Below are 27494 nucleotides of genomic sequence, written 5' to 3'. Positions count from 1 at the left end.
CCCTTCCCAGGGTAGTTTTCTCTGTAAGTGTGTGGAGTGTGCCCCTGACAGAAGATTGCATTCTGTTTGTTCCCACCCAGGCTTGAAATTAAGCCCCCTAAGCCTAGTTGGCATAAGCTTTGGGTACATAGTCTTGTGGCACCTGTGGTCAGGTCCACATGAGTATTATATTGATAAGAATCAACAATACCTTCTGGAAGATACTTGGGAGCTGGGAGACTGAAGGCCTGAATATCAATCCACTGCTTATGGGACTGGGCCACCTTTGGAAAGTAGGTCTGCAATCTAATCACTCCCCTCTCCTTATCTGTTAAAGGTCAGCAACGAGAATTGTCTCAATGCTCCTTTGGCTCAGGGGCAATGTTAGCTTGTATGAAATAGTGTCTCTGATTCACATGGAAGACAGTTAATCTACTTACCTCAAGGCACATGGACCCTTGAGAAAGGACATGGCCACCTTTCACCTTTCTTAGATAGGACTGTGAAGTAAACATGCACTTTGTCCCTTAAATTGTCTCATACTCTAGAAGTCAAAAAGGGACTAAGTTCATCCTCATTGAGGAATCCATGTATCACAAATTATTTCATCTTCCACTGGAAAAATAACTTGACTCATGAGTCAAAGATCAAACTGTTCTCATCACTGGTGAGTCCAGACACTACTGTTAGCCCTCTGTGGTGAACTTGGTTACTAAGCATAAATATGATTGACTTTGACAGGTCCTCAGGTGCTTTTAGTTTTCTTCCAGTGTCACCTCGAGGGAAGAAGAACAAAACCCAAATTGAACTCTCTTAAGAAAGTCCAAAGCAGGACAAGAAGGCGTATATTATTCCAGTGGCACACTCACAATCTGTTGCCGGCCTCTGTAGACGTACGGGAATGTGTTCAGAATTCACACAACATGATGGCCCTGACAGCCCAATTATGCACAACATGCCTCAACTTGTAATTCATCTGTGAGATGAGATTCACAAAACACAGGCAGTTAGGAGCAAAAATGACTCTTAACACAATCGTAAAGAGCTAAGAACCCATAGACACAAAGGCATACTGTATTACTTGCCTCTCTCCTCTCCATAGAAGACAGGTACCTCCTTCTTTCATATAAAGTACACATTCCTAGCCAATCATTTCTCCATAGGAGGCAATTCATAATTAAGATAAATCCAGAAGACAGATCACTGAACAAAAGAAAGCAAATCAAGTACATGGTTCATGAACTAAGGGACATCTCTGGGAATCCCACAGCCCTGAGGCCATGCACATATCAGCTCTCTCCATTCTCCTTTCCAATCTAAAACGTGTTTCTGAACATGCCCAACTCCAATTTTTCAGGTTGGGAGACCCATGATGGTGACATCTCATGTCCTTTCTCCCACCCAGGCAACAGGCCAATGGGGGGAAGACAAGTTTGCCACAGGAGGCCAGGGAACTAAGCATATCCAGGAGCGGGCAGAGTGTTATCTGAGCTCACTGTTGGTCTCCCCAAACACCACTGCACAATTATACTTCAACCCCAGAGGCAGACTATTTGGTTGGGTTGAATCATACTTCTCTTTCTAGAGGTGGTTCTAGAAATTTCTAGAGAAAAAGGGAAAGTGGTCCTGAGCATTCAGGAAAATGTAATCCACATGTCCCAAAAGAAAAAATAAAAGGAGAGGTTGTATAAGAATACAAAAGGAAAGAAGGAGAAGGAAGGAAGGAAGGAAGGAAGGAAGGAAGGAAGGAAGGAAGGAAGGAAGGAAGGAAGGAAGGAAAAAGAGAAAGAAAAAAAAAGGAGAAAAGAAAATTGCTTAACAAGCCCCAGGATTAAAATAGCCCACAATCACCATCATTCACCTAGAGCCAGAATTCAGTTTAGTGCAACTCACTGTGCCTTTCTTGAGAATTCTGAGTCCCTCTGGCATATGCTGGGGTGTGGTGGGTGTTTGAGAGGGACATAAACCTGAACAGCAAATGGCCTCTTCCCTCAAGAGATGGCATCTCTTGAGGAAAACTGTCCTAGAGGAATAATGGCAATATATCCAAGACTAAATGGAATTAGTGCATTAAATGGAACAACCAAAGCATGAGAGGCATAGGGGAGAAAGAATCAATTTTAGCTCAAGAGAATGCTTTTAGGAAGGGAATGTCCTTAAACTGAGCTGGAACAGGGAGAAGCAGGAAGGACAGTCCCAGCAAATGACAGCAAACAAAAACAAAGGCATGTTCATGGGAAAGTACCAAGTGCCCTCAGGGGTTGCCAGATTGGCTGGAATAGAATGCAGGTAAAAATGAGCAAATCTCAAAACATAAGGTGTTGCCAGATGGCATGGAGCCTTGGCAACCACACTCAGAAACGTGAACTTGATGGAATAAATTAATAGAGTCACTAAGCACTTCTGAGCACCACAGATGGGATATACTAGGTCTCACTGCTGGCCCAGCACCACAAGCTTCTGGATGACTTTAGAGTCCCCTGGATGGGCCTGCCCTCTGGGAGACTGGTGCATCTTTATTGTTAAAATCAGGCCTCATGATTCATTCTCTTGAAGGCCCCAAAAGGCCTCCCATTCCAGCAGTCCTGCAGACCTGTAAACGTGTCACCCTTCTGGGACACCTGCATTCTAATCAGACAGTGTACTTTTTCATTTCTTCCTTTCCTTTGAGGGGAAGTTATTTAAAAAAATCAATGTGCTTCCAAAAACTTTTTCCAAGCACAATTCAACAGGAATCCCCCTTCCCAGTGCCTAGAGGAGGAATGGGAGAAATGGTGGAGTTTCAAGTTTATGTGATGGTGGGTTATCGCTCAGAGCTTACATTTAGAAGAAAACAATCTTCTATTCAGCTTAACTAGAAAGGGACTCAGGCGCAGGATGGAGAGGCACTGACCAGAAGAGAGATGGGTAGTGTCTCCTTTCTTCTGTAGAATACTGAGCTTCAAAACATATGGTGACGAGAAATGGTGAGGGTAGGGAGCAAAAATGCCAGGTCCACTTAGAGCCCAATGCTGGATTTTCAGTACTTGGACACTAACTGAATATAAGGGCACAGTTCAGTCTCTCAACATCTATGTTTATTCTATCATATTTCAAATCCCTATTCCCAGAGGTGCTGCTTATGTCTCGGGAAGTTTCTCTTCTTCCTCACAGTAAAAACCCAAGGCCCTGTTCACTGTCTGTAAAGCCCTATGTTTTTGTACCTCTTCTCTCTCTCCCCCTCGCTCCTTCTTCCTTGGATACAGTGACTTCCTCAAATTCTCCAAGCCCCTTGCACTCTGCCTGGAAGGGGTCTTCCTAAATTGGGGCAGGGCTCACTCCCTCTCTCCCTTCAGGTCTCAGCTCCAATGGTACCTTATCCAAGAGGCTTTCCTTCACCAAGTTCCATGAAACGCCCCCCAGACCTTGGCATTGTTCTCCATCTCTCTCCCTGCTCTGTGTTTCTTTGTAACACATGAAATCACCTCATCCGTTATATAGGTAAATGCTTCTTGTTGCCATCCTCACCACCCCTCCAGGTTCTGAGAGTAAAAACTCTGTCTGGGTCACAGGTGCATTCCCTGAGCCTAAAAAATCCCTCGTAGAGGTGTTCCTCATGACACATTGGCAGGAATTGTGCTTCAATAGGAGTATAAGTATGCTAGAGAGGGAGCAATAAAAATATCCAACTCCATTCCTCAGGTAAAAGAGCACCTTGAATTATGTTGTCACCTCTCTCTCTCTCTCTCTCTCTGTCTCTATGTGATGAGCCCCTGATTGGTTTAAACCAGTGGTTCTCCAAGTGTGGTCCTCTGACCAGCAGCATCAGCCCCACCTAGGAACTTGTTAGAAACTCTCGGATCCCACTTCAGGTTTGCTGAATCAGAACCTCTGAGTGTGGCATCAGTAATCTGTGTTTGGGTGGATCCTCCAGATGAGTCTCCAAAGTTTTGAGAACCACTTGTCTAAGTGAATCAACTCATGTGATTTTCCCAACTATGGTGATTGGTTTAGAGATGGGTACAAGACTCAGTCAGAACCAAGGAGATGCATGAGAGCTCCTGGGGTTTGGGGGAGAAGAGACACACCCCTGTCTGCATAATTTTTCTGAAATTCTAAGCAAGAAGAATTTGGGGCGTGGGGACTATATTCCAACACAGAGGGACTGTGGCAGGAACTGGAGAAAGCACAAACCCTGGTAACCTCATTTAAATTCTGGATCAAGCCACGAGTGAAAGTGGAAAATGCCCTAACTTTTCAGTTACATGAGTCAATTGATCCTCGTTTTTACAGGTTAAACACATTACTATAGAAACTAGTTTAATTAGGGTTTTCTTTAGATGCAACTGAAAAAAAAGATCTAATTCATACAAGGGGAGCAAACTTAATCAGCTAAACTTAATCAAAGACAGCTAAAACATAGGAAGTAGAGGATGTCATCGAAGTGCAAAGAAAAGTTATCCTGCCACTTGAATACATAGGTTCTTGTACTCTCCCCGAGCTGTGGTCCTCCACCACCCAAGGGGTACCTGGGGCCCAAGACTCATGTAGGAAGGGTCTCCTACCCAAAGCTGTGAGCAATGCTAAAATCAAGGGAAAGGAAAGAAAATGAAACAAAATGGGTGGTTAGCTGGCCCAGCGAGGCAGGGAATGAGTTACTATTATGAAGAACTGAAGGACAGAGCCTGGGAATCAGAGAGCAGGCAGGGGTGGGCCCAGTGGGGAGTGAGAGGTGTGGCCGGCCTGCCAGGCCAGATGCATGAGCTGGGCTGGTGCCTGGGCTACTTTTCACTGTCATCTTGCAGCTCAGTGTCTGGGAAGACCCTTTTAAGAAGGCATGACGCAAACACAAATGACCACAACTCACAAATATGAGCTATTTCACTGATTCGTGTACAATTGCTTTGCCCTGTTTCAGTATCACCAGCCGCTTCAAAAATGTCTGTTAAGAGACTTTCCATCTGATGTAAATAATGGAGAACAAGGCCAGTAACTAACAGGTGACCAACCCATGAATGGGTGAAATGCCTTTGCAGAGTGTGACAGCCCACCGTCCATCCCTGTCAGTCAAATTCCAACTGTCCCATGAAACAGTGACCTGGACTCCTCCTTTTCTCCACATAGGAAAAGAAATTATTCTATCAAAATACAGATAATTAAAAGCTTCAATGTGCTATCAAGCCTTTCATGGAAGCACTGAGACTAAAATATTCAACAACACAGTACAGAGTAGGTAAGAGTGGAAATGGAGAAAACCAAACCAGCACTGATCACACCTCAATGTGCACACAAATCATGTGGGAACCCTATCGAAAAGGCACCTTCTGTTTCAGGAGGGTGAGAGGAGGGACTGAGATGCTGCTTTTCTAACAAGCTCCCCAGTGCTCCCGGCCCAAGGATAACAAAGAATGACCCGGGTCCGCAGCTTGAGCCAGAGTAGGTGCACAAATATGTACTGACAGCATGACCACGGCCTGGTGTGCACATCTGTGTGTGTGTGCCCGAGTGTGTGCCCGCTTATCTGCATCGCTCCAGATGGGCGCTGCAAAGGAGCAGGGTCCTGACTCCAAGCATATCGCAGTGAGTAATGCAAACCCCTGCCCTGGATAGAACAGATTCGGCCAAATGGACTTCCTTGAGGGTGAAGAGAAAACGCATTTTAGTCTATTTGCCATACCACCCTGAACGCGCCGATCTCATCTGATCTCGGAGGCTAAGCAGGGTCAGACCTGATTAGGACTTGGATGGGAGAAAACCCATTTTAAAGCTCCACAAGAGGGATTTATCTTCAGGGGAAATACGATTAGACACATGACATGACTGAATCACTGACAGGTGAGATTCTGCACCATGGACTTCATTACATTGGGAATATAACACAGGAAGTACACAGAGCTCCTTAGGACAGGCACGCGGTGGTTTGGGGGGTTGGCTACATCAGCACTTCAGAGGTGCATGAATGTGGCACAATGCTCCCTGGTTAGGTCCCTCTCTTCCTGCCTCTTAGCTTAGTTCACTGCTACCCATCCTCTTGCTTTCAGCTCACGTATCATTTGCTGGGGAGAGGGAGTCATTGTCTGATGCATGTGTCTCCCTCTTCCCCTACACACACACACACCTACTGGGTCTGACTCTCCTGTGAAATGATCCGGTTATACACCAAAGTATTCCTTTATAGCACATACATATCATAGCATATTTATTGGTGAGGATATTGGATTACTGTCTTTCTCATTCACGAGACTATAAGCCCCATGCAGACAGGGGCTATTTCACTCACTGCTGTAATCCCAACACACAGCACTGCGCCTAACACTTAACAGGGCACAAAAAAACCATTGATTAAAGAGCTGAAGGGAGAAAAAGAGGGAGGAAAGAGCCAGGATAACTTAACTGATGCCCACACGGGTAATTCCCTGTCATATGCACAGGAGTGCATGCATTTTTCTAGAAAAAGGACCTTAGCTTTCGTTAGATTCTCAACAAGGACTGTGGCCTCCCGGAAGTTCAGAATCACTGAGTTACCAGTATCACATCAATCAGAACATCTTAAGCAAGATGTGAAATAAAAATCAGTCTCTTTCTTTAGAAATTGCTTCTAAACAGTCTTTAAAGGCAAAAAGAAGAAAAAAGATGAAAAGGTTAGAAACACTTTATAGGTGCAGAGCACTAGAATCAAGCATTGCCATTCCATGATGAACTCGGCCTTTTGCAGTGGGATCTGGCATTAGTGGGTCTTAGCACTAGAATTAATACTGTGGGCCAGAAAAAAAATCTGAGTAGAAAAATGGCCACCATTTTGAAATTCACGTATTTCTATTTAAAAGACCAATAGGATGAAATTGGTTTATTTAAAATTTAGCCAACATAAACTAGAGCACAATGCTTCCAAAGCCTGAGCAGATAATTTTGCTTAAAAGAAAAGAAAATATTTTAAAAGAAGAAAACACCCTTTGAAATGAAAATAAACTGTAGCACATGCACCATTTGTAAAACCCAAGTGTTTTTAGCTCAGTTTAGAAAATGGAGAAAATTTAGGGTGGAGGACAGGGGACGAGAAGGCACTATTATCAGATTATGATGGTAATGGTCAAAAGCATAAGCTCTGGGTCAAATATATTTGATTTCAAGTCCTGACTGCCTCTATTTTGCTTGGTGACCTTGGGTGGTATGTTTGACTCCTCCATGCTCCCACTCCTCATCCACGCAAATGGAACACTACATGCAAGCAAAGCCCTCAGAGGCCGCCTGGCCCATAGTGAGCACTCCAACATGTAAGCTCTTACTCCTCCAGTTATTATAGCATTGTCCATTATTATTAACGTCGTAATATATTATCAGACATCCCCCCCCGAGTTTCTGGCCCATAATGCCTATCAATCAATGTCAGCTAACACGGTTGCTGGTACCTCCTATTACCAAAAGCCCATGGACTCATTATCTGTAGTAATACAGCCCTCTGTTTTCAGTCAGCTTCTGAATCTGAAGCTTTTTATCCCCTCAAGTAAATACCAACTTCAGCTTTTCTGCAGCCCTTATTTGCTATTCAGGCCAATAAATCCTAATGGTGGCCACAAAACTATGGGTCAGTATCTGTTTAATATCTTTCCTTCCCGGCTTTGATCACAAAGACAAAATGAAGACTCCAATTTCCTGGTTTTCTTTTCATATGGAAAAGCTTTCAGGGGCTCTGAAAGGTCTTCTGGCCCATATTATTTGAGCAGCTCAAATGCATCCTACCTTCAAGCTCACACATGGGCCATTTGCTTGTGATGCAATGAACAAACCAGCTTGTCTTCTCTCTCTTTTAAAACTCCAAACACTAGGTAAAGCAGTAAAGATCATAGGGAACTGCTCTTTCATGTTAAAAGAATTATTAATTCCAGTATCGCCACCAGATTTCCCCATTTCCTTGCAAAGCATTTATTTCTCTACTCTCTGTGCCCATTGACCGGGCTCTTTAAAAGTCTAACGCCAGTAGAAAGGAAACAGATTTTTACAGATACATCCTGTCGGCCGTTCTGGGCACACAGTCCTGGCCCCTGTCTCCGGGTCTGTCTGAGGACATTGGGGAAGAGAGGATTTGGGCAGCCCTGCCTCTGCACAGGAATCCTGGGCTCTGATCCTGACCAGCAACAAAGCTGTGTTGTATTCAGTCCTCCCTCCCCCCTCACTGGCTGGGCCCTGGGTCCTCTAAAAGTACCCGGGGTGGTTCCCTGCACTGGACTCTCAGTAAAAAGCATCTCAGTGACCAGGAGAACTCTGACTCTGGATTCTAATTCTGACTCACCAATAACCTAGCAGAGCAAATCCAGCACTTCTGCTTGGCCTGGCCTTATGAACAAGGAGGCAGTAAGGCCAGTCCCCTTTCACTCACCAAAAAAGACATAAAAAGATTTACTTTGGTGTTTGTACTTTGAACTACACACCAAGGAAATGCCACTGAACTCCCATTACCACTTCGGTCTAAGTGGGCATACACTTAGCTCCTAACCCCTAAGCCACGGACCCACTCTGTATTCTCATCTCTAACATTTAGAGATAGACTGTACAGGATAAACACACACACACACACACACACACACACACACACATCATAATAAAAAAATAAAGTTGTTGAGTAGACAAAATCTCAGAGAATTGAGTCCCTTGGGGACCCATAAACACCTGGAAGCAATTCTTCCTATAATTCCTCCACCTTGTACAGAAGTTCTCCAGGTGTGGTCCCTGACCCCCAGCATCACCTGGGAACTTGTTATAAATGTACATTCTGAGGCCCTGCCCCAGGCCCACTAAATGATTCTAAAATCTGCTAAAGTTTGAGAGTCATGACTTAATGCATACAATATATAATAGGTGTATAAAAACTAATAAATAATTGAATGATGAATAAGTGAAAAGCTTCAGCTTTACTGAAACACTGCTCAGAATAACCTGCTCCAGTTAATGGCTGAAAGACACTATGATGTGTCCCTTCCATTGTCTGATGGATGGTGGGGCATAAACTGTAATGATCCCGCTGAGGCCTCTGCCTCCTGACTCATGGTCCACACCCCTCATTGTTTATGACATCGCACCATGGAATATCCTTCTCCTAGCCACCTGTGCCAGGCTCTTGTTGGCCTCCACAGCTTTGAACATGCAGGCTCCTTTGGCTGGAACCCCTTACTCCTCTTTTTGTGCAGCTAAACCCTACATATGTTTTTGGTTTCAGTTTAGGAAGTCAGCTCCTCCAGGAAGCCACCCCCTGGCAGATTCCGACAGCATCCTGTACATCTTCTTTCAAAAATGCATCCCTCCCTATCTACAGTCCTGTTTACTTGTCTTGCTCACTCACTAGCCTGCTCCACAAGCTCTGTGAATCAGAGGACTCATTTATCTTGTTCACCGCCCTATCTCCAGCACCTTGAACAGCGCCCAGTGAATTATTTAATCCATCAACAATGACTATAAAATCATCTGTTTTTTTACAATAGATAATATATATCTATTTTAATTTATTATTTATTGATTTCATTGACTCCTAGACATGAATAATTGACCATAAGCCTAGAAAAGAGGACTGTGGATACATTAAAAAATTCATCATTTCCTTCCTTAACTAAACTGCCCCTTGGCCTTTTTTTTTTCTTTCACCAATATACACACTTCTGAATTTATTTATATACACTTGCCCCCTCTGAAAGCCTGTGTGTGAAAGCCTACTGCTCCTTTTACTTGCCAGGCCAGAAGATAAATAAGATTGAATATTAGATTTCCATGTAAATAGAGAACAGTATGTAGGAGGATCCATGAATGCAAAAGTTACCTCTTACTGTGTATTTGCACACTCTCCATTGATTTTAATTTTTGCCAACTTGATTAGGAAATGGCCAAAGAATCCTAGAGAGCCATCAGACCCAGTACAGCCCTGCACTCTGGACTGAAGCCCTGTTGCTGCTCCCAGAACATACGAGGGCCACCATGACACCTTTGAGAAGCCCATGATGCGGCCAGGACACCAGCTAATTTTAAAAGATTCTGCACCTGTCCTTGTGGTTTCACTGAGCCACACGGCTGTACTTATGACACATCAAAGTTCCAAGCCATCTGTATGTGGCCTGATGGAAGCCTGAGGACACCTGTCTCCAGGCTCTCTTGATTCTGAGTTCTGGCACCCAACTGCATATCCTGATTTTCCAAAGGACAACCTGAAACAACAGGGCTCAGGCCTGCCCTCATGAAGGCCACTGTATCTTACTGGTGATGCGGCCAGCAAAAGTAGAATCCTTGTCATTCCATCTGGGCTTTACAACAGAAACCTCATCCAGCCTCATGAGCAACCTGTTGCTCTATTTCATAATGAAAAACACTGCAAGTTCAGAGGTGCTAGACCCCTTGCCTATGACCGCTGTCACTTATTTCTCAACTAGTTCCAGAAAGGACTTAAATCCACTTACAAAACTCCACACAGAATGAAATAAAATGAAACAGTAAATGAGGAATACCAGGAAGATAAAAATGAAACCAGGATTGTGATTAATCAGTTTAAAAAATAAAATCCTCGCCCTGAAGTTCTGTACACTTGATGGAAATGGGTCACAAACTTGCTCTGAGCTGTCTGGTAACCACTGGCCAAGAAAGTACTTTTCTCATAGGAGAAAGCCTTGGGTCTTTTTTCAGAACCTTTAAATATTTAGTTCACAAACAGTATTAATCAACATTATTTTTTACATCAAAACAAAAAAAGAAATGAAGAGAAGGAAATAGGTCAAGGAAAAGCTATTAAGAAGACATGCACTACTAAGAAGATCTAAATTTCAAACAGAGCTTAGGAGCCCCACCCCCACCCTAGGTCTCCTTGGAATGACACTCCTAAGTGCAACTAATACCCCAGTAATAACTTTGAATCACCATGTGAAGGTTAAATTATGCTCAGATACTATTAAAGAAGGCAAAGAAGTTTGGCATGAAGAAAGTCAGAATTTGGCATACATTTTTTTCTTCTACGCTCTGTATTCTTCTAAGAAGAACAGAATAAGACACATGAACTCTTTCTATTCTCAATCTCTACCCTCACTGGGGATGAGCCCAATTTTTTTTAAGGTTCACATCTAAGTACTCATCTAAGAGAATCCATTGTCCCTTCTTCACCTCCTCTTCTGGGTCAGTACTGTCAGTTGAAATGATTTGTGAAGAGCACACTGTGAAAACGTTAATGAATTCCCAATCAGCTTTTGGTTTTGTGTGCTTTGTTTTGTTTTAAGAAAAAGCATCCATTTCCATGCAAGATATGAAGAAGTTTTTCCAGATGGGTCTAAAAATGACCATGGAAAATAAAACTGAAACACTTTTTCAGGTTCTGGAACCAGGTTGAATAGATTATGCTGAAGGCAAACTACACACAAAACAGGTTTCTAGTTCAGAGCAATGAAATAATATTAATAATAAAATGGCCATTATGCCAGGCCTGGAGTAAATATCCACATGGAGTGCCTCCTGCAAGTCCCATAACAAACCCTCACAGCAATCTGCCAGGTCCTCTTACCACCCCCTTCTACACACTGGGCAGCCAGGCCCTCAGCAGATGAGCCAACCTGCTCAACAGTACACAACTTGGAAGTAGAGGAGTTCAGAAATTGATGCAGGTTCCAAAGTCTGCTTGACAACTATGCCACACTCATTTTGTACCACTCTATCCATCACTTATTAAAAAATCTTTCTGGGATGCCTGGTTGGCTCAGTCAGTTAAGCGTCTGCCTTCAGCTCAGGTCATGATCCCAGGGTCCTGGGATCGAGTCCTGCATTGGGCTCCTTGCTCAGTGGGGAGCCTGCTTCTCCCTCTGCCTCTGCCCCATCCCCTTGCTTGTGCTCTCTCTCTCTCTCTCTGTCAAATAAATAAATAAATCTTTTAAAAAATATGTCTTTGTTTATTCTTTTTTTCCCTATTTAGTCATCCAACATATATTTTTTGAATACGAGAAAACATTTATATTCCATGTAACTTCTTAGGTGCTGGGTATAAAATAATGACCAAAACATATGAGCTTCCAGAAGCCTACAGTTTAGTAGTGATAAGGTTTTTTAAAAAGACATGTATAATACATGTGTCAAATCTACAAAGATAAGGGAAGTGCAGAGTGCTACAGGACCATGGAGTAGGGACAGGGAGCCCAGAATTGGTGGAGTCACATCAAACTATTTAAAATGGGAAAGTTTGAAATGGTTAAAAAAAAAAGAGTGCTCATATTATATTTTCTGTCAGTATTTAAGAAACAGTAAATCCAAAGATAAGTCAAGATTGATTTCTACATATAGTAGTTGTCTATTGCTGTGCAACAAGTTTAGTGGCTTACACAACAAATTAAGTAGCTTAAAACAACACACATTTCCTATCTCCGTTTCTCTAGATCAGAAGTCCAGGCAAGGACTCTGCTCGGGGTCTCACAAGGATGCGATCAAGGTGTTGGCTGGGGCTGCTGCCTCATCTGGGCCTCAAATGGGCAAGGATGTGTTTCCAAGCTCATGTGGTTGTTGGCAGCATACCCATCACTTTTTTTCTTCCCCTGACAAGTGTGTGGTTTTTTTTAATTACTTAATTTATTTTTAATTGAAGTATAGTTGACATACAATATTATATCAGTTTCAGGCTACAGCCTAGTGAATCGACATTTATAGACATTACAAAATATTCACCACGATAGGTCTAGTTACCATCTGTCACCATACAAAGCTATTACAATATTATGGATTATATTACTTATGCTGTACTTTTCATCCCCATGACTTATTTATTCTACTTCTGGATATTTACCTGAAGATAATAAAAACGCTAATCCCAAAAGCTATATGAAGCATTATTTACAAGAGCCAAGATATGAAAGCAACCTAAGTAACCATTGATAGATGAATGGATAAGGAAGATGCAATGGAATATCACTCAGCCATAAAAAAGAATGAGATCTTGCCATTTGTGACAACATGGTTGGACCTAGAAGGCATTATGCAAAGCAAAATAAGTCAGACAGAGAAAGACAAATACCATATGGTTTCACTTATACGTGGAATCTAAAAATCAAAACCAACCAACCAACCAACAAAACGAAACAGAAACAGACTTACAAATACAGAGAACAAACGGGTGATTGCCAGAGGGGAGGGGCTTGGGGGAAAGGTGGACTAGGGGAAGGGATTAAGAGATACAAACTCCCATCACTTTCTAGAAGTGTGAGTCATGGCAGCCTCCTTTCTGGTCTTCAAACTGGCCACATCCTTCCCAGCATCGGGGTCTGTGCCCTTCCCCCTGCCCTGGCTGGGCCTCCTCACCAGTCCTTCCCACCTGCCGTGGACTCCACTCAAAGGAGAGCTTCTCCTGCAGCTTTTCCCTGTGCACCTAATTCAACATTGGCCTCCCCCAGCCCGCCCTATCTCCTCCATAACTCCTCTCACAGTTGGCGGTGACCTTGTTTCTTATTTATTGTTGTCTGCCCACACTAGACTCCGGGTCCTCTGAAGGAAAAGCTTTTGTCTCTCTTGTTCAGTCCCAAATCACCAACCTACTACAGTACCTGGCACACAGCTGTGCTCAGTTGAACGTTGTAAAAGGAAAAAATTAAATAATTAATGAAATCTTCTTCCAAACATCATGGCAGAGCAGCATACTTAAAAAGCTGAACGGACAGCGAGAGACTCTGAGAGCAGCCATGGACCAGGTGTCCCGTCAGGCTGGCTGCTCAGGCTCCACGGGCAGCCCCGAAGGAGCCCCCTCATCTCTCATCTCTCAGTGCCCCAGTTAGCTCAACAGGGAAATAGAGAAAACACCACCCACGCCAGACTTGCTCTCGTGGATGGAAAAGGCCTTATGCTCATCAATAATGAAAATATAAGGAAGCTACACCAGACTGCCTCCTGCTTACTGAGAAGTAATCAAGACATCCCCTAAGCAACTGAGAGAGGTACTACAGAATAATCAGTGTTTTACCTGTGACAATGACACTCATTGAAATGTGTTCAAAAGCCTCGTCTAATTGCATCCCAGGATGTAATTTTCTGAGGAGAAACACTGCAGGATTCTAGGAAGTTTATGCTGACAATAAACTCAAAGCTAAAATTAAAATCAAACTGAAATTAAGATTTAACCTTGAGCCAGACAGGCTGTGTAGTGAAGAATTCACCTTGCCCAAAAGTCTGGCCCTGGACTTTGGCTCCCAGGGAGGGTGATCTCTAGGCCCCTGGAATGTCCTGCCTGTTAGGAGTATTGTTTTTTGCCTGGGGGCTTTGGACACCAGACACTAACAGTGTGATTATGATGGGGGCTTTGGGCCACATCACCACAGTCCCAACTTCCAGAGGAACCGGATACTAGAGGCACCAGCATGACCTCTGGGAGGAGCTGCAGACCAGAAGTCGGCCATGCGGGTCACAGGTGGTAGGCCCAGTAAAATCCTTGGACATCAAAGGCTCAGGTGAACCTCCCTGATTAAACACCTGGTGAATAGTGAATGTTGCCAGCACGGTGGCCAAGAGGCGTTAACGTCAGTCCATGACTCCATAGGAGATGACAGAAGAGGCTCATGCTTGGACCTCTCCTGGACTCTGCCCTGTGTCTCTTCTCCTCTTAATATATGACCTTTCCCTATAATAAACTATAACCATGAGTATAACAGCGTTTGTGAGTTCTGTTAGTCCTTCTAGCAAATTATTGACCCTGAAGGTGATTTGGAGAATACCCCCCAACTGGTGGGGTCAAAAGTGAGGGTTGTCTTTTATGGATTGTGCTCCCTCCACCTTTGTAGTTGGCTAGCCGTACCATTGGCCCAAACTCTTCAGGTAACCTACCTGCTAAGATAGCTACTGTTTTTCTTTATGTCTTCTTTAAAGGATACTCTTTCTCTTTTTGATATGAAAATTTAAACATGAGATGACTTTAGACTTGGATACAATGATGTCCCAGGCAACCCTGGACCTTTCCAAGTGTACTCATATATATTTTTTTCCGCATTAGCCCCAAGAAAATTGGACTAACCAGAAAGGGCCCTTCTGAACTGAAATCCAGGCACTTAGAAGGCCGTTGAGGGGTGCCAGGGCATAGGGTCAGTTGGCCACAGTAAGATCACCCATCAAGGTCAGTTGTGCCTCTAAAAGAGGAGGCTAATTTGAAGTCCTAAGACCAACTAAGAGAGACCAACACAGAAACATCTGTGGATCAAAACATATGGGAGAAGATGGCAAAGCCAAATCCTATCTGAGAGACAAAAGAGGAACTGGGAGGTCCAAGTGGCTTTCTTTGTTTTTTAAGATTTTATTTTATTTTATTTTATTCATTAGAGAGAGACAGAGATAGCGAGAGAGAGCACGAGCCAGGAGGAAAGGGAGAAGTAGGCTCCCCGATAAGCAGGGAGCCCAGAACCCTGGGATCACGACCTGAGGCAGACGCTTAACTGACTGAGCCACCCCGGGGCCCCTCCAAGTGGCCTTCAAGTGAATTGTGAGTAGGCAGAGGTAGTGCTGAGCTCCAGAGGCAGTCACAGCAATAGGCTCACACAGTAAGAAGTGCTGACAGTTCTTGGAGCATGGAAGGTGGACCAGAGGCTCTGCCCGCCCTGACCAGTCTATTCCCTGATAGGACAGAGATGCAGGCACACTCTGACTGTAAGTGTGTAACTGAGTGTGGGGATAAAGACCTAAAATGGACTTGGAATTAAGGGTAGCAGAAGTCACATATCAGAGAGGATAAAAATGGGAGAGAGGCTAGCAAGGGAGCTGAGACACATTTCCTTCCAGGGGCGACTTCCAGGGGTGATGCTGGGTGAAATACAAAAGGGTAGAAAGATATCCCTCAATCCCCAGGGAACCTAAAACCCAATGCTGGAGAACCAAGGGCAGTGCAACATAGCCTATGTTAAATAGTGACAAACACAATCAGCATATCTAAGAAACTAAAGAAAGAACATTTATGGTGGCTTGGGACAAGACTTTAGCTGTACCTTCTGCTTAAATCAATGTAGAAAATGGGGGCATCCCAGGAAGGGAATGACATGGACCCAGAGGCAGGAATGTGCATTGTATTTTTAGATACAGTAAAAGGAGTAGCCTAGGGCAGAAGTGAGAGAGAGAGCAAGAGAGCACACTAATGAGTAGGGAATCTCAATAGATGCAGAAAAAGCATTTGACAAAGTACAGCATCCTTTCTTGATCAAAACTCTTCAGAGTATAGGCATAGAGGGTACGTACCTCAATATCATAAAACCCATCTATGAAAAACCCACAGCAAATATCATTCTCCATGGGGAAAAACTGAGAGCTCTCCCCCTAAGGTCAGGAACACGGCAGGGATGTCCACTATCACCACTGCTATTCAACATAGTATTGGAAGTCCTAGCCACAGCAATCAGACAACAAAAAGAAATAAAAGGCATCCAAATCGGCAAAGAAGAAGTCAAACTCTCACTCTTTGCAGATGATATGACACTTTATGTGGAAAACCCAAAAGACTCCACCCCAAAACTGCTAGAACTCATACAGGAATTCAGTCAAGTGGCAGGATATAAAATCAATGCACAGAAATTAGTGGCATTCCTATACACCAACAACAAGACAGAAGAAAGAGAAATTAAGGAGTCGATCCCATTTACAATTGCACCCAAAACCATAAGATACCTAGGAATAAATCTAACCAAAGAGGCAAAGGATCTGTACTCAGAAAACTATAAAATACTCATGAAAGAAATTGAGGAAGACACCTAGTAACATTTTAAACTTTAAGGGTGGACTTGTAAGGGCTGAAGTCTGATAGGTGGTACAACTGAGGTGTCTACTGCCACCTGGTGTCAGCATACCTTATTGACAGCTTCAGAGTGACTACTCATCCTAAAAGCTTAGTGTGCCAAAAGAAAAATAAAAAGAAAGGCCTATAATGTCACACTTTAAAATGAATATCTCATTTGATTTAGGATCCTAGTTCTAACGGTAATTTGAGACAAGTTATTAAAAGATGTAAACAGAAATGTTCCCAGCATGTTCTCTGAAGCAAGGGAAGATTGAGTTGATTTTAATTATAGAATCGCAGTTAGTTTTATATGACTTTCTCACACACAGACACACAAGTGTGTACTCCTTGCCTGATCTCTTCTCTTGTTTTATAATAAATGATTAGTTTCCTTCCCAGGAAAACACAAAGTGGGTCATCCACAAAGTCTGTGATCTTCTCCTGGAAGGAAGCCACTGTCAGTCCCGGGACGCCAGTATATCCAACACCACTGTGCTATGGAAGCTCCAGTGTTCTCCTGCGCTCCTCCCGCCTCCTACCTCCCAGTACCTCCGCAGGAAGGACACATCTGTGAATCCTCTGGCGTGACTTCAATTCCTTACAGCTGTACAAACCACTGCATGGAAAGAAAAGAACATTTCCTAGACTGGGAATCCCCACTTTCCCAAACCGAACAAGTGAACAGAGTTTTTGCTCTGGTGAATTATATCCCATTAAGGAGAGCAGAGAGAGGAAAACAGTCCTGAGACCACTGTGGTCTATAAATGCCTGGGCTTTACTGCAGTTCACAGCCATTTTTCCTGACTTCTCTGAAATGTGGGCCACCCCGACTTCAGAGCCCTGCTGTACTGGCAAGTTATGCCTTCTTGTAACTATTTTATCTGGGATTTGGGTCTGCATTCGGGAGAAAGCCCATTGCCGATGTTTCACACACAGTGATGTGGTCTTCTCCTTCCCGGGTTTGACCCACACAGCCCAGCCCACCTCCAGCTTCTCCCTGCCCAAGGCTGCCCGAAGCTTCTCATCAGTGTGGCCCAAGACAGCAAGTGGGGAGCAGATTTGATGCTGGGTGCCGAGGATCTCGAGGGAGCCTTTGGCTGGGTGGGGGCGGGGGGTGGGCATCTGCCTATTCCTCCTGGATGTCTCAGCTGGCATCCAGAACATGAATAGAGAAAGCAACATGAGGCCGGGAAAGTAAGGTGAACATGAGAAAGGAGAAGAGAGGCGTGGAACATACTCGACAGATTCCCCTCGGGGGAGCCCATGCATGAATCCAAATACAATTCAAAGGACTTCACATCAATTTTTACACAGTACACTACCTCCCTCGCTACTAGAAATTTCTCTGTAACATACCAGTGAAGGAGAATGCAAAAAATTATTGAAGGAAATTATCTAATTTAAGGACAAGTCATTTAGCAACTCCAGGACTTTAGATGCATTATCAATGCAGCCAGCTAAAATTTTTATGTGATTCGTAATTAAATTATCTTGCACCTAAACATATTCAATTACTGAATTAAACCAAATTATGCTGATCACAAAGATTAAATTAATATTTAATTAAATATTACATTTTTATGCCAAATGAGGCCATGATGGGTAGAACTGATTTGTGAAGAAAATTAGCAAAACCGAAAAAGTTTCCCAAAAGAGAAAACAAAAATCTTGGCTAATTTCTCATTCACTTACCAAGTTTTTCAAGTTTTAAACAATAGACAGTTTACTATTTAAAATGTTGTAGTAGATAAAAGACCAAAATAAGAGTTTTAAATCCTAGACATCTCAAAAGTAAACTCTACAGAGAAATTAGAATTATGACTTTCACTTTATAAGAATAGTAATCTCCTATTTATAACAGAATTTGCCCTGTGGAATTTATCACATGATTAAGAAAACCCAAAAAAGGTAACATTTCCTCAGCGAAGTATTTTCTTTGTTCTCTCCCTTCTCCCTGTCATAAATACAGTGGTGCTGGGAGGGCTGCATTTATATGCTATGGTGACCTTATTCTTTGTCCTTACAGAAAATACTCATATTTCTTTGGAAGGTGAAGGGAAAATGCAAGGAATCAAGTTCATACACAATTTATGTATATGACTTTTCATGATATCAAGGCAAATCCTTGATTCATAAATAAGATCACAGCTACAGTCATGTCTATGTTTTCAGATTCATCTTAGAAATTTCATCAATGACATCAACTCTACAGGCAAAAATTTACATGGGTGAAATATCATATGATTACCACTTTCTTCTTTATTCACTTTAATATTATTTGTCATGAACATGTATTACTCTCGTAAGACAAAAAACACGTTTTTAAAAGGGATCGCAATGGACTCTTGTCTTCTACTATCTCGCTCAGTGTCACCAATGAGAAACAGTTCATTTTTAAATTGTTCCACGGATTTATCAGTGAGAATCTATCTAATCCATTCTCCATGATAAGAGCAGGAGAAGATATGGCCAATCAGAAAGAGCAGTGGCAGAGCTGGGGACAAGGTTCTCCGGGGGAAGGAAGAGACACAGGACAAGAGCCACTATGCCAGCACTAGCCGTCTGCCAAGTACAACATGGCACTGCCCGTTGACCTCAGTCCTTGGAGGAGCTAGCCCACCAGGCAGTTACTGTCATACCCATTCTACAGGTGAAGAATCTGAAGCTCAGCTAGCCACCAGGGCCACACAGCTAGAGAGTGGCAGAGTAGAGATGAGGTCCAACTTGGTATCACCCAACACATTCTCTGTCCACTGCTTCCTAAAGCCTCTCTAAGGTTTGGTCCTCATGGGAGATCCCCCTGGAAACAAAACTGCCTTTCCATGTGGACCTTGTTCATTTTCTTTTTCCTGCCACACGGATGCTTGAAAGAAAGGAAGAAACCCCAGATCTGCCCAACATTGGCCCCCCTCACTTGAAAATGCACGAAGACACACTCTTGGTTGGGGCATGAGATCATCAGCAGGATGTGTGACAGGCAGGATCACCCAGCTCCGTTCTCTTGAGCTCCCCGGCCTCCGCTGGGAAGGAGTGGCTGGCCACGGGAGGGTGCTCTGCCACCACCCCACGCGCAGCGGAACATGAGCTCACCTCCCACCACATCCCATGCTCCAGTCCTCATGGCAAAGGTCCCGGGAGCATTCTCATAAACTCCCCAGACTCTGCACATCAAGCCCCTAACACAAACAAGCACCCCCACTGTGCTGCTGTGGAGGCTGCAGCAACTTCCAAGGGCAGAAGGGGGGCATCTGCCTGGCCACCCCACAATCCCGCTTCTCTCTGTTCTTGTCTGTGTCATTTCTCACGACTTCTGCCAAGGTGCTCATCAGATTGCTGTTTGCAGTCCAGGGATCATAATAGGAAATAAATCGCCACAGGGAAAAGAAACAGAAATTTGCAAAAAGGGACTAATCTCTGCAGGCCTGCTCTCCAATTTCTGTTTTCAACACACTCCTCTGAAATGGGACAAAAATCAAAGGTGTAGGCTGTTGGGGCCCTGGGAGAAGCACAGCCTTTCCTTTCTATGTTAGACAGAGAAGGGTCTAATCCAAACCTGCAAATGGAGCAGAGGAGCTTCCAAACGAGTCTTTATACTTGTTCATCATTTAATTTAATTGATAGAAGAAACCACAGCAGCCATCAATTAATTACAGAGCACTTGCTATGCACATGCCCTGACATTCATAATCTCACTAAATCTGAATTACAACTCTCTGAGGTGGGTTCTTTTATTATCCCCACTTCACAGATAAGCAAACTAAGGTTTAGAGACCTTAAATAATTGTTCAGGGTTGTAAAGCTGGTTTTAGCCCTGGAAGACCACAAAGCTCTTACTTGCTATGCTCTACTGCTTTCCCTCAGACCTTCAAGTGATGGGTATTCAGATCCCAAACGAAGCCTGGTTTGTTTGTCTAGCTGTTTAACTCACTCCAAAGTCTTACATTAAGATCTTTCAATTTCAATAGACAAGGGTGGGGTCAACCTAGGGGGTGGTACAGGAAGGAGGAAGAAGGGAACCCAGAGAATTCAAATTTATAACAGGAAAATGGCTTAAAAGAGCTAACCGTAGGAGTTGGAGCCAAATGGTTTGGCAGACACAGCCATGTTCAGGGTGCGTGATGACAGGGACAGTCCTTTTTCCACTCCACTTTGAGCTGTCTTTATAGAACTTTATCTTTTATGTCCAAAGATCAAATAAAAAAAGATCACATTTAACAAGAACTAGGGGAAATAAACTGGTGGCAATTAAAGAGTAAAAATAACTTCTCTGTGGCTTCAGACCACAGGAGCTTTCTCATTTTAAGAGGCACAGGCAAATCACTTCAACAAGGCCTTTTGGGCTGCGTCGTCTCATGTTTCCTCCCACATCCATGGTGGTTAAAGTTATAGACAGTCATAGCTCTTGAACCTGTGGAATTGTGTAATAAATGGAAGTACAACCCGGCCAGACTCATCAACTCACAAATGCAACCTTGCAGCATGGAAGAAAAGGTTATGGAACCCATATTCTCAACGAGAGACTTTCCTTCTTTAATCTTTGAGCCTTCTTTCTACTCCACCCTGACTTTGGATGCAAAGTCTGAGAGTTGGCCAAGACCCAAGGAATTCTCATTTCACTGCCTTGTTTTCCACTTGCAGATTTGTTGGGGCTAGACAGTGAGGCAGACCTGAACTCTTCCTCAGGCCTCAAATTACCAGGCTCACTCAAACATCCAAAGGCAGCCAGAGTTATTTGAGATTCCCACCTCTGCTCTATACCACCACCATGTAGGCAGAATTTGGGAAGCACTCCTCAACCTTAGAGTCAAGCCAACACCTAGAAAAATCACCAGCTTCCCAGTGAGCCCGCAGACACAAAAAACCAGAATGACCTATAGGAGATAACTCTGAAATACTCCCCACAATTTCTTAATTTGGTACATAATGTGGGACTGAGTCAAGGTAAGATCTGTCTCAACACAAGAAAGAAAAAGTGTTTACCATGTGCACTGGGGGCCCTTGTTTTATATGTCAAGAAATTTCATACACTCTGTTTCAAGGTTGAGTCAATCCTTGGTCTGTAACCAAAACCCATCCCCCAAAGCACTGTACCTACCGGTAGAAAGTGGCATAGTCCACAGTTGAGTGGCAGGTCTGAAACTCCCAGGATTTGAGTTTCTGGCATTCTCGATGAGCTCGGAGCTTTACCTTCACCGTCCCTTGACACAGTTCAGGCACTGGTTTTCTCTGAGGTCTGTTGCAGAACTCATTGGACTCTACCCTCCAGGACTCAGCAAAGTCATCCACATCAAACTTGAAGTTTCCATCTCCACCAATTAAGTCATCACGCTTATGTCCATTGTAGTTGCCACAAAGACCACAGAGTTTGCCCTTGAGATGGGGGGCAGCCATTACTTCAACAAAACTGTCTCCATCCCAGGATATTTCCAAACCTAGAAGAAAAGGAGAGGAAAAGAGGATCAACCACTCTTAAATCCACCAATAATTCCCAAGTGCATGTATCCTTACATAGTACATATGACTAACCTCTAACAAGGAACACTAAGGGTCTATCCAAATTCTTGGTTACTGTTTAATCTCACCATATTACATGTTATATTACAGTACGTGAAACACTTTTGGGGGCTCAGAATTTTTAAACTGTATAAAGTTTGTCCTTATATGGTACCTTAAGTACCCTGGTTTGACTTGTAGAGGACCACTCATTGACCATGTTCCTCTTAGGTTTATAGTTTTGCCCTTTTCTATAGTAATTGTGTTGGTCCATCTTGTGCTTTCATTTACCCAATGGTAAGTGAAATGTGGAAATGGAAAGAAAACAAAGATGATAATTTTTAATGTAATTTTTTCTTTATCCAAAAATTCCCCCATGTAAGTATACTAAATGTCAAATGAAAATATCTAAATTATTTGTTATAGTGAAACTATTAAAGTAATAAATATATAGCTTCTGAATAGATCCTCTTCAAAGGAAAACACTCATAGGGAAATATCTGAAATGAAAACGTTTGCCTCCCCATCGTTTTACAGACATCCCTGAGACAAGGATGGTTGTTTAATCAATGTTTCCTAGGGTAGAGTTGTTGTGGAACCCTTCCAATCTTCACAGCCCTGAGCTTATCATAAACTTCAACATTTGAGGAGGTACTGGAGGCTACCAGGCCATGGAGAAAAGTTCCTCATGTGCTAGAAAGAATCAGCAGGACAGAACAAACTTGTTCACCAAGGAAATAATCTTTGCTCCAGAAGGTAGAGAACAGAGGCTCCTCTTGGTTTGCTGAACACTGACCATCTAATATGCTAGAGGTTTTATCTATAAACATTCATGTTTTTTTCAGATATGTGGCCCAAGACTTCAAGATCCATCAGCCTATGACCCCACTGAATAGTGCCATTTCTATGTCACTTATAGACAGCTAGGTTATGCTGTCACACATCAAAGATCAGTCTGACTAGAAGGTCAAGAAGAAATGTTCTCATATAATCCTGATATTGTGTGTGAAGACGCTGTCCATTAGATAAAGCCTTATCAAGCTCAATCCAGAGCAAATGACACACTCTCCTGGTCAGAGCTTTTCTTTATGTCTCAAATGTGTGTTGGAAACTTTTCTTACTGTTTTCCTGATAATACCCTCACAGTGCCTGAGTTTCCCAGAGAACGGATGAAGTAGGTACCAGTTTGGTGACACGAACACCAGGAGAACATCTACAACAAGTTGGTATGCGTTTCTGCCCTGGCACTTCTCCTTATTCACTGTCACTGTTTCCTAAGAGTGACAACCCAAAGAAAAAGTCCCTTTTTTTAACAAAAAAAGAGGAAGTTTTCCCGTGTGTGTTTTTAAATCTTACCCTCTTGGGTTTGTAACAAAATCTAGTCTTTCATTTAGCCTGTTCTGAGCCTCTGGAAAGAGCAACATGATTTTCCTCCCAGAAGACCTTGCAAGATTAGGCTGGTGAGAAAATGTTCAGAAGAGGCTCAGAAGTTGGGGGATGAGGCAGTGATGGGAAAGAAGAAAGGGGCGGCAAAGGAGGGAATGGATCTCGTCTGGATATAAAATTGGCATAAGACGAAATCAGAGTGATGTAAGATTAGTAAGAAATGCCCAGAAGTAGGATTCTAAAGCCAATACTCCTTAAGTCTGAACATGATCCAAGAGGAGAGAAGGCTAGCCAAATAGCATTACTGTGAGTAGGCCACACAACTGCCACAAGAAAGAGTTACAAATCCACTTTAGGGAGTTACTGATAGAATAAACCAGTGGTCTAAAACTGGGTTTCTCGGGGTGCCTGGGTGGCTCAGTCGTTAAGCGTCTGCCTTCGGCTCAGGTCATGATCCCAGGGTTCTGGGATCGAGCCCCGCATCGGGCTCCCTGCTCCGCGGGAGGCCTGCTTCTCCCTCTCCCACTCCCCCTGCTTGTGTGCCCTCTCTCACTCTCTCTCTCTCTGTCAAATAAATAAATAAAATCTTTAAAACTGGGTTTCTCAAGAAATAAACAGAAAGGCCCATAAGGAAATCACTGTATGGTAAATGAAAGGAATGGAAGCATTCTTAGTCCAAGGCAAATGGTAGAGAAGATTTCTTGGTTTGGAGAAGGAGCTGGATTCAGAAACGAACTAGAGTTGGGTAAAGAAGCAAGGAAGAAGGTCATAAGAAAATCCCTCTTAGAGAGAGTAAACCAAGAAACAGACTCTTAACTGTAGAGAACAAACTGATGGTTACCAGAGGGTAGGGGGTGGGGGGAAGGAGTTTAAATGGGTGGTGGGGATTAAGGAGGGCACCTTTGATGAGCCCTGAGTGTTGTATGTAAGTGATGAATCACTAAATATTACAACAGAAACTAACAATACACTGTATGTCAACAACTGGAATTTAAATAAAAATTTGTAAAAAAAGAAAGTCTCTCTTAGGAGTATTTTGGTGAAGAGAGTAGAGCAATGGGGCAAGGCGATCAGAGAAAGGACACGCTGAGAATATTCACACACTGGACTGACTTCCTCGATGGATCTCTGTGAGACAATGGTGTCACTTCTGACAACCACAACTCTCCTATAAAGAGATTTATATTTCTTCATACCCCACCATCTAACACGTTATCTGGCACATAGTATATACTCACTAAATGAATGAATTACCCTGTAAACTGATACACTGAATCTGGAAAGCCAAAGAAATTGTGAATTTCATGCTAGTTAAGACACTGAAATAACAATTTTGAAAGAAGACAAGCAAACTATAATATGATTTGTAAGACACTCTCTAAGGTATAGAAGAAACATGACCTCAGAAGCCTGTAGCCAGGCAGCTGCCCAGCAAGAGAAACGAGGGAAGAAAATCAATTCCGTATAACATTCTAACTTTTAGAGCATACTTCCAAAGACTTTCCATGTTGCAAAATTTTCCAAACTGCAAATCTCTTTCCTAGACAGTAGGCAAATACTATTCTTCCCAAATGCCACAGTGGTTGAGAATTTATATCCAAAGGAGTTCCAACATCATTACTGACAATGATATAACAAATTTGAGACTTTGGGCAACTGAATTCATTGGAAATCAACTCACAGTGAACAAGCCAATCATTATGTTCTTTTCATGCAATGGACTGGTGGTCCATGCAGGTCTGGGAAGATGCAGACCCACTGTTTTTAGTAAACTCTTCTCAAAACTTTTGACCTCTCAGTCATAAAACAAAACAAAACCAAACAAAGCATGGTCCCCACAGTAAGGGAATAATTTGTAATTCACTCTCTTTCCTCCTCTTTTCTTTGTTATTAAGAGGATTTTCAATGGACCAATTCTAAGTTTCATACTGTATAGGGATGACTTACACAACCATAGATGCCTTTGTCTATCGCTGTATCATATACATCTACGTTTGCATGATTGTCATTACCCTCTACATAAGTAAAATCCATGCAAAGTAAATTACAATAGTGACAGGCAAAATAATGAATAAGTTATAATTGAAAAAACTGCTCTTCCAAAAGATATTTTAAATAGGCATTTATGAGATGAAAACCTTGTGGTAGGGGTTGGGGCTAGTCCCTTCTACAGCTGGGATGAGTTTCCCCATTCCTCTGCATGGGAAATTAGGTAGAAATAATTGGCAGAATCAGGAGGCTAAAGCCAAGGCACACGTCCCATCTGGTGGTGTAAGCAGTAGCCACATTCTCTCTGCTGCCTGAAGCACCTTCCAATTATCCCTTTTCACCAGTGAATGTTTTACCAACTTGTTTTTTACCCTTCAATTGCGTAGCCAGGCTCCAGACCACTAGGGGTTTTTTGTTTTGTTTTGGCGGGGGAGGGAAGTTGTTTCTCTTTTGTTGTTGTTTTTGTTTTGCTTTGTTTTGTTTTGTTGTTGTTGTTGCTGTCATTGTTGCCTTTGCTGTTGTTTACTCAAAGGGCAGAGGAGGTACAAAATCTATATACATACCATAGTGATGCTTAAAAATTGATGGTTTTCTATTCAGATTTTATACCAAAGGAAAAAAGAATAAGAAAAAATATGTGTTGTCTCCAGGTTCATAAAGTATAGAACTCTACCAAAAGTAAAATAAAAAACCACACTCCCACGTGCTAATGCCTTCGGGTGGATATGACGTAACTCTCTCAGGTAGAGTTGATGAAGTGAACAGATGGCAGAAAGGAAATATTTTTAAATTATTCACTAAGTGCCAAGAGTTGGGGTAGGAGTGTGATGGGGGTGAGCAGTGCTTTCTTGAGCTACTAAGCCTGCTCCGTGCCCTCTGTACCACCCCGGTTGTTATTAGGTAAGCAACTACAGCCTAATCCCACCACGCGGCACGGCCACCTGCACTCTTCTGCCAAATGATTCCGTCATGAAGTGCTGAGTTCATAAACCACAGGGGCAAAGAGTCATTCCTCCCCTTTTCCCATTCGCCAGCTGCAGGCTTGATTTAAGCTGTTATTTTGAAGAAAGGACGCTCTGATCATATGAGTTTATGAAATTAAAAAAATAATCTATGGGAGAACACTCCAAGGATATATTGTGATATTTTAAATGGACAATCAATAAGTGATAAAAAGAAAATATCCCTCAGGGGTAGTACAAACTGAGATTGGTTTGGGGAGAAGACTTGTGTCTGGAAATGGAATTGTTCCGTTCCAAGGATAATCTCAACGCAAGTTTAGAGCCCAGAGGAATACAGTTCTTCCCTAGGAAGCAGAAAGTTTATGCTACGGGAAATTGTTCAGCTGGGTATTACGGGCATCACATAACTTACTTGCACCGTGGAAAAAAGGAAATTGTAAAATCAAGTTCAAGGCCGAGAAGAGTTAAATTCACTAATCTAATTATGGTGTTTATGATCTAGTATTATTTTCTTAGCAGCCTCAACCTTTCACTCATTTTTACAATGTGGAATCCTGACAAGAGGACACTTATTCCATAAGGTATTGCCAGCCATGGGCAGAACAGTATCGAAGCTCCTAGACTGTTAGCAATCTTCCAGGATCCAGGATCCCTTTGGGAATTGGGCTGTGGTTGACCAATAATTTCCATATCAGTAGAATCCACTGTGTTCAGCTGGCATGCAAACGGATCAGCAAGGTGCTTCTAATTAGTGCTCTGTAATAATGAGTCATCTTGTGCACAATTTACGGTGAGCCACAAACTGCTGCTTTCTTTAAAGAAATGAGCTGAGGCCTACATCTACAGAGTGACAAGTCATTTGAATAAAACAACAGGTGTCTGAATTTTCTGAAGAGGACTAATCTCTCTAAAATTGAATAAATAGAGCTCTTCACACCTGCCACTTTCAAAGTGAAGTT

General features: G+C 42.8%; 1 protein-coding gene across 3 annotated transcripts in view; it reads right to left on the bottom strand.

The window, feature by feature from the left end:
* BMPER (BMP binding endothelial regulator) overlaps positions 1–27494 on the bottom strand; it is a 239995-nt gene that overhangs the window by 49162 nt on the left and 163339 nt on the right. For all 3 annotated transcript variants that reach the window (XM_078059447.1, XM_078059448.1, XM_078059449.1), the window contains exon 12: positions 21801–22137. In XM_078059447.1, the coding sequence (XP_077915573.1) occupies positions 21801–22137 (337 nt within the window). The remainder of the gene's footprint in view (positions 1–21800; positions 22138–27494) is intronic.

Source organism: Halichoerus grypus, chromosome 12 (genome assembly GCF_964656455.1).
Source record: "Halichoerus grypus chromosome 12, mHalGry1.hap1.1, whole genome shotgun sequence".
NCBI lineage: Eukaryota > Metazoa > Chordata > Mammalia > Carnivora > Phocidae > Halichoerus > Halichoerus grypus.
The sequence above is the reverse complement of the archived record's forward strand: the minus strand, read 5'-3'. Positions and strand labels throughout refer to the sequence as shown.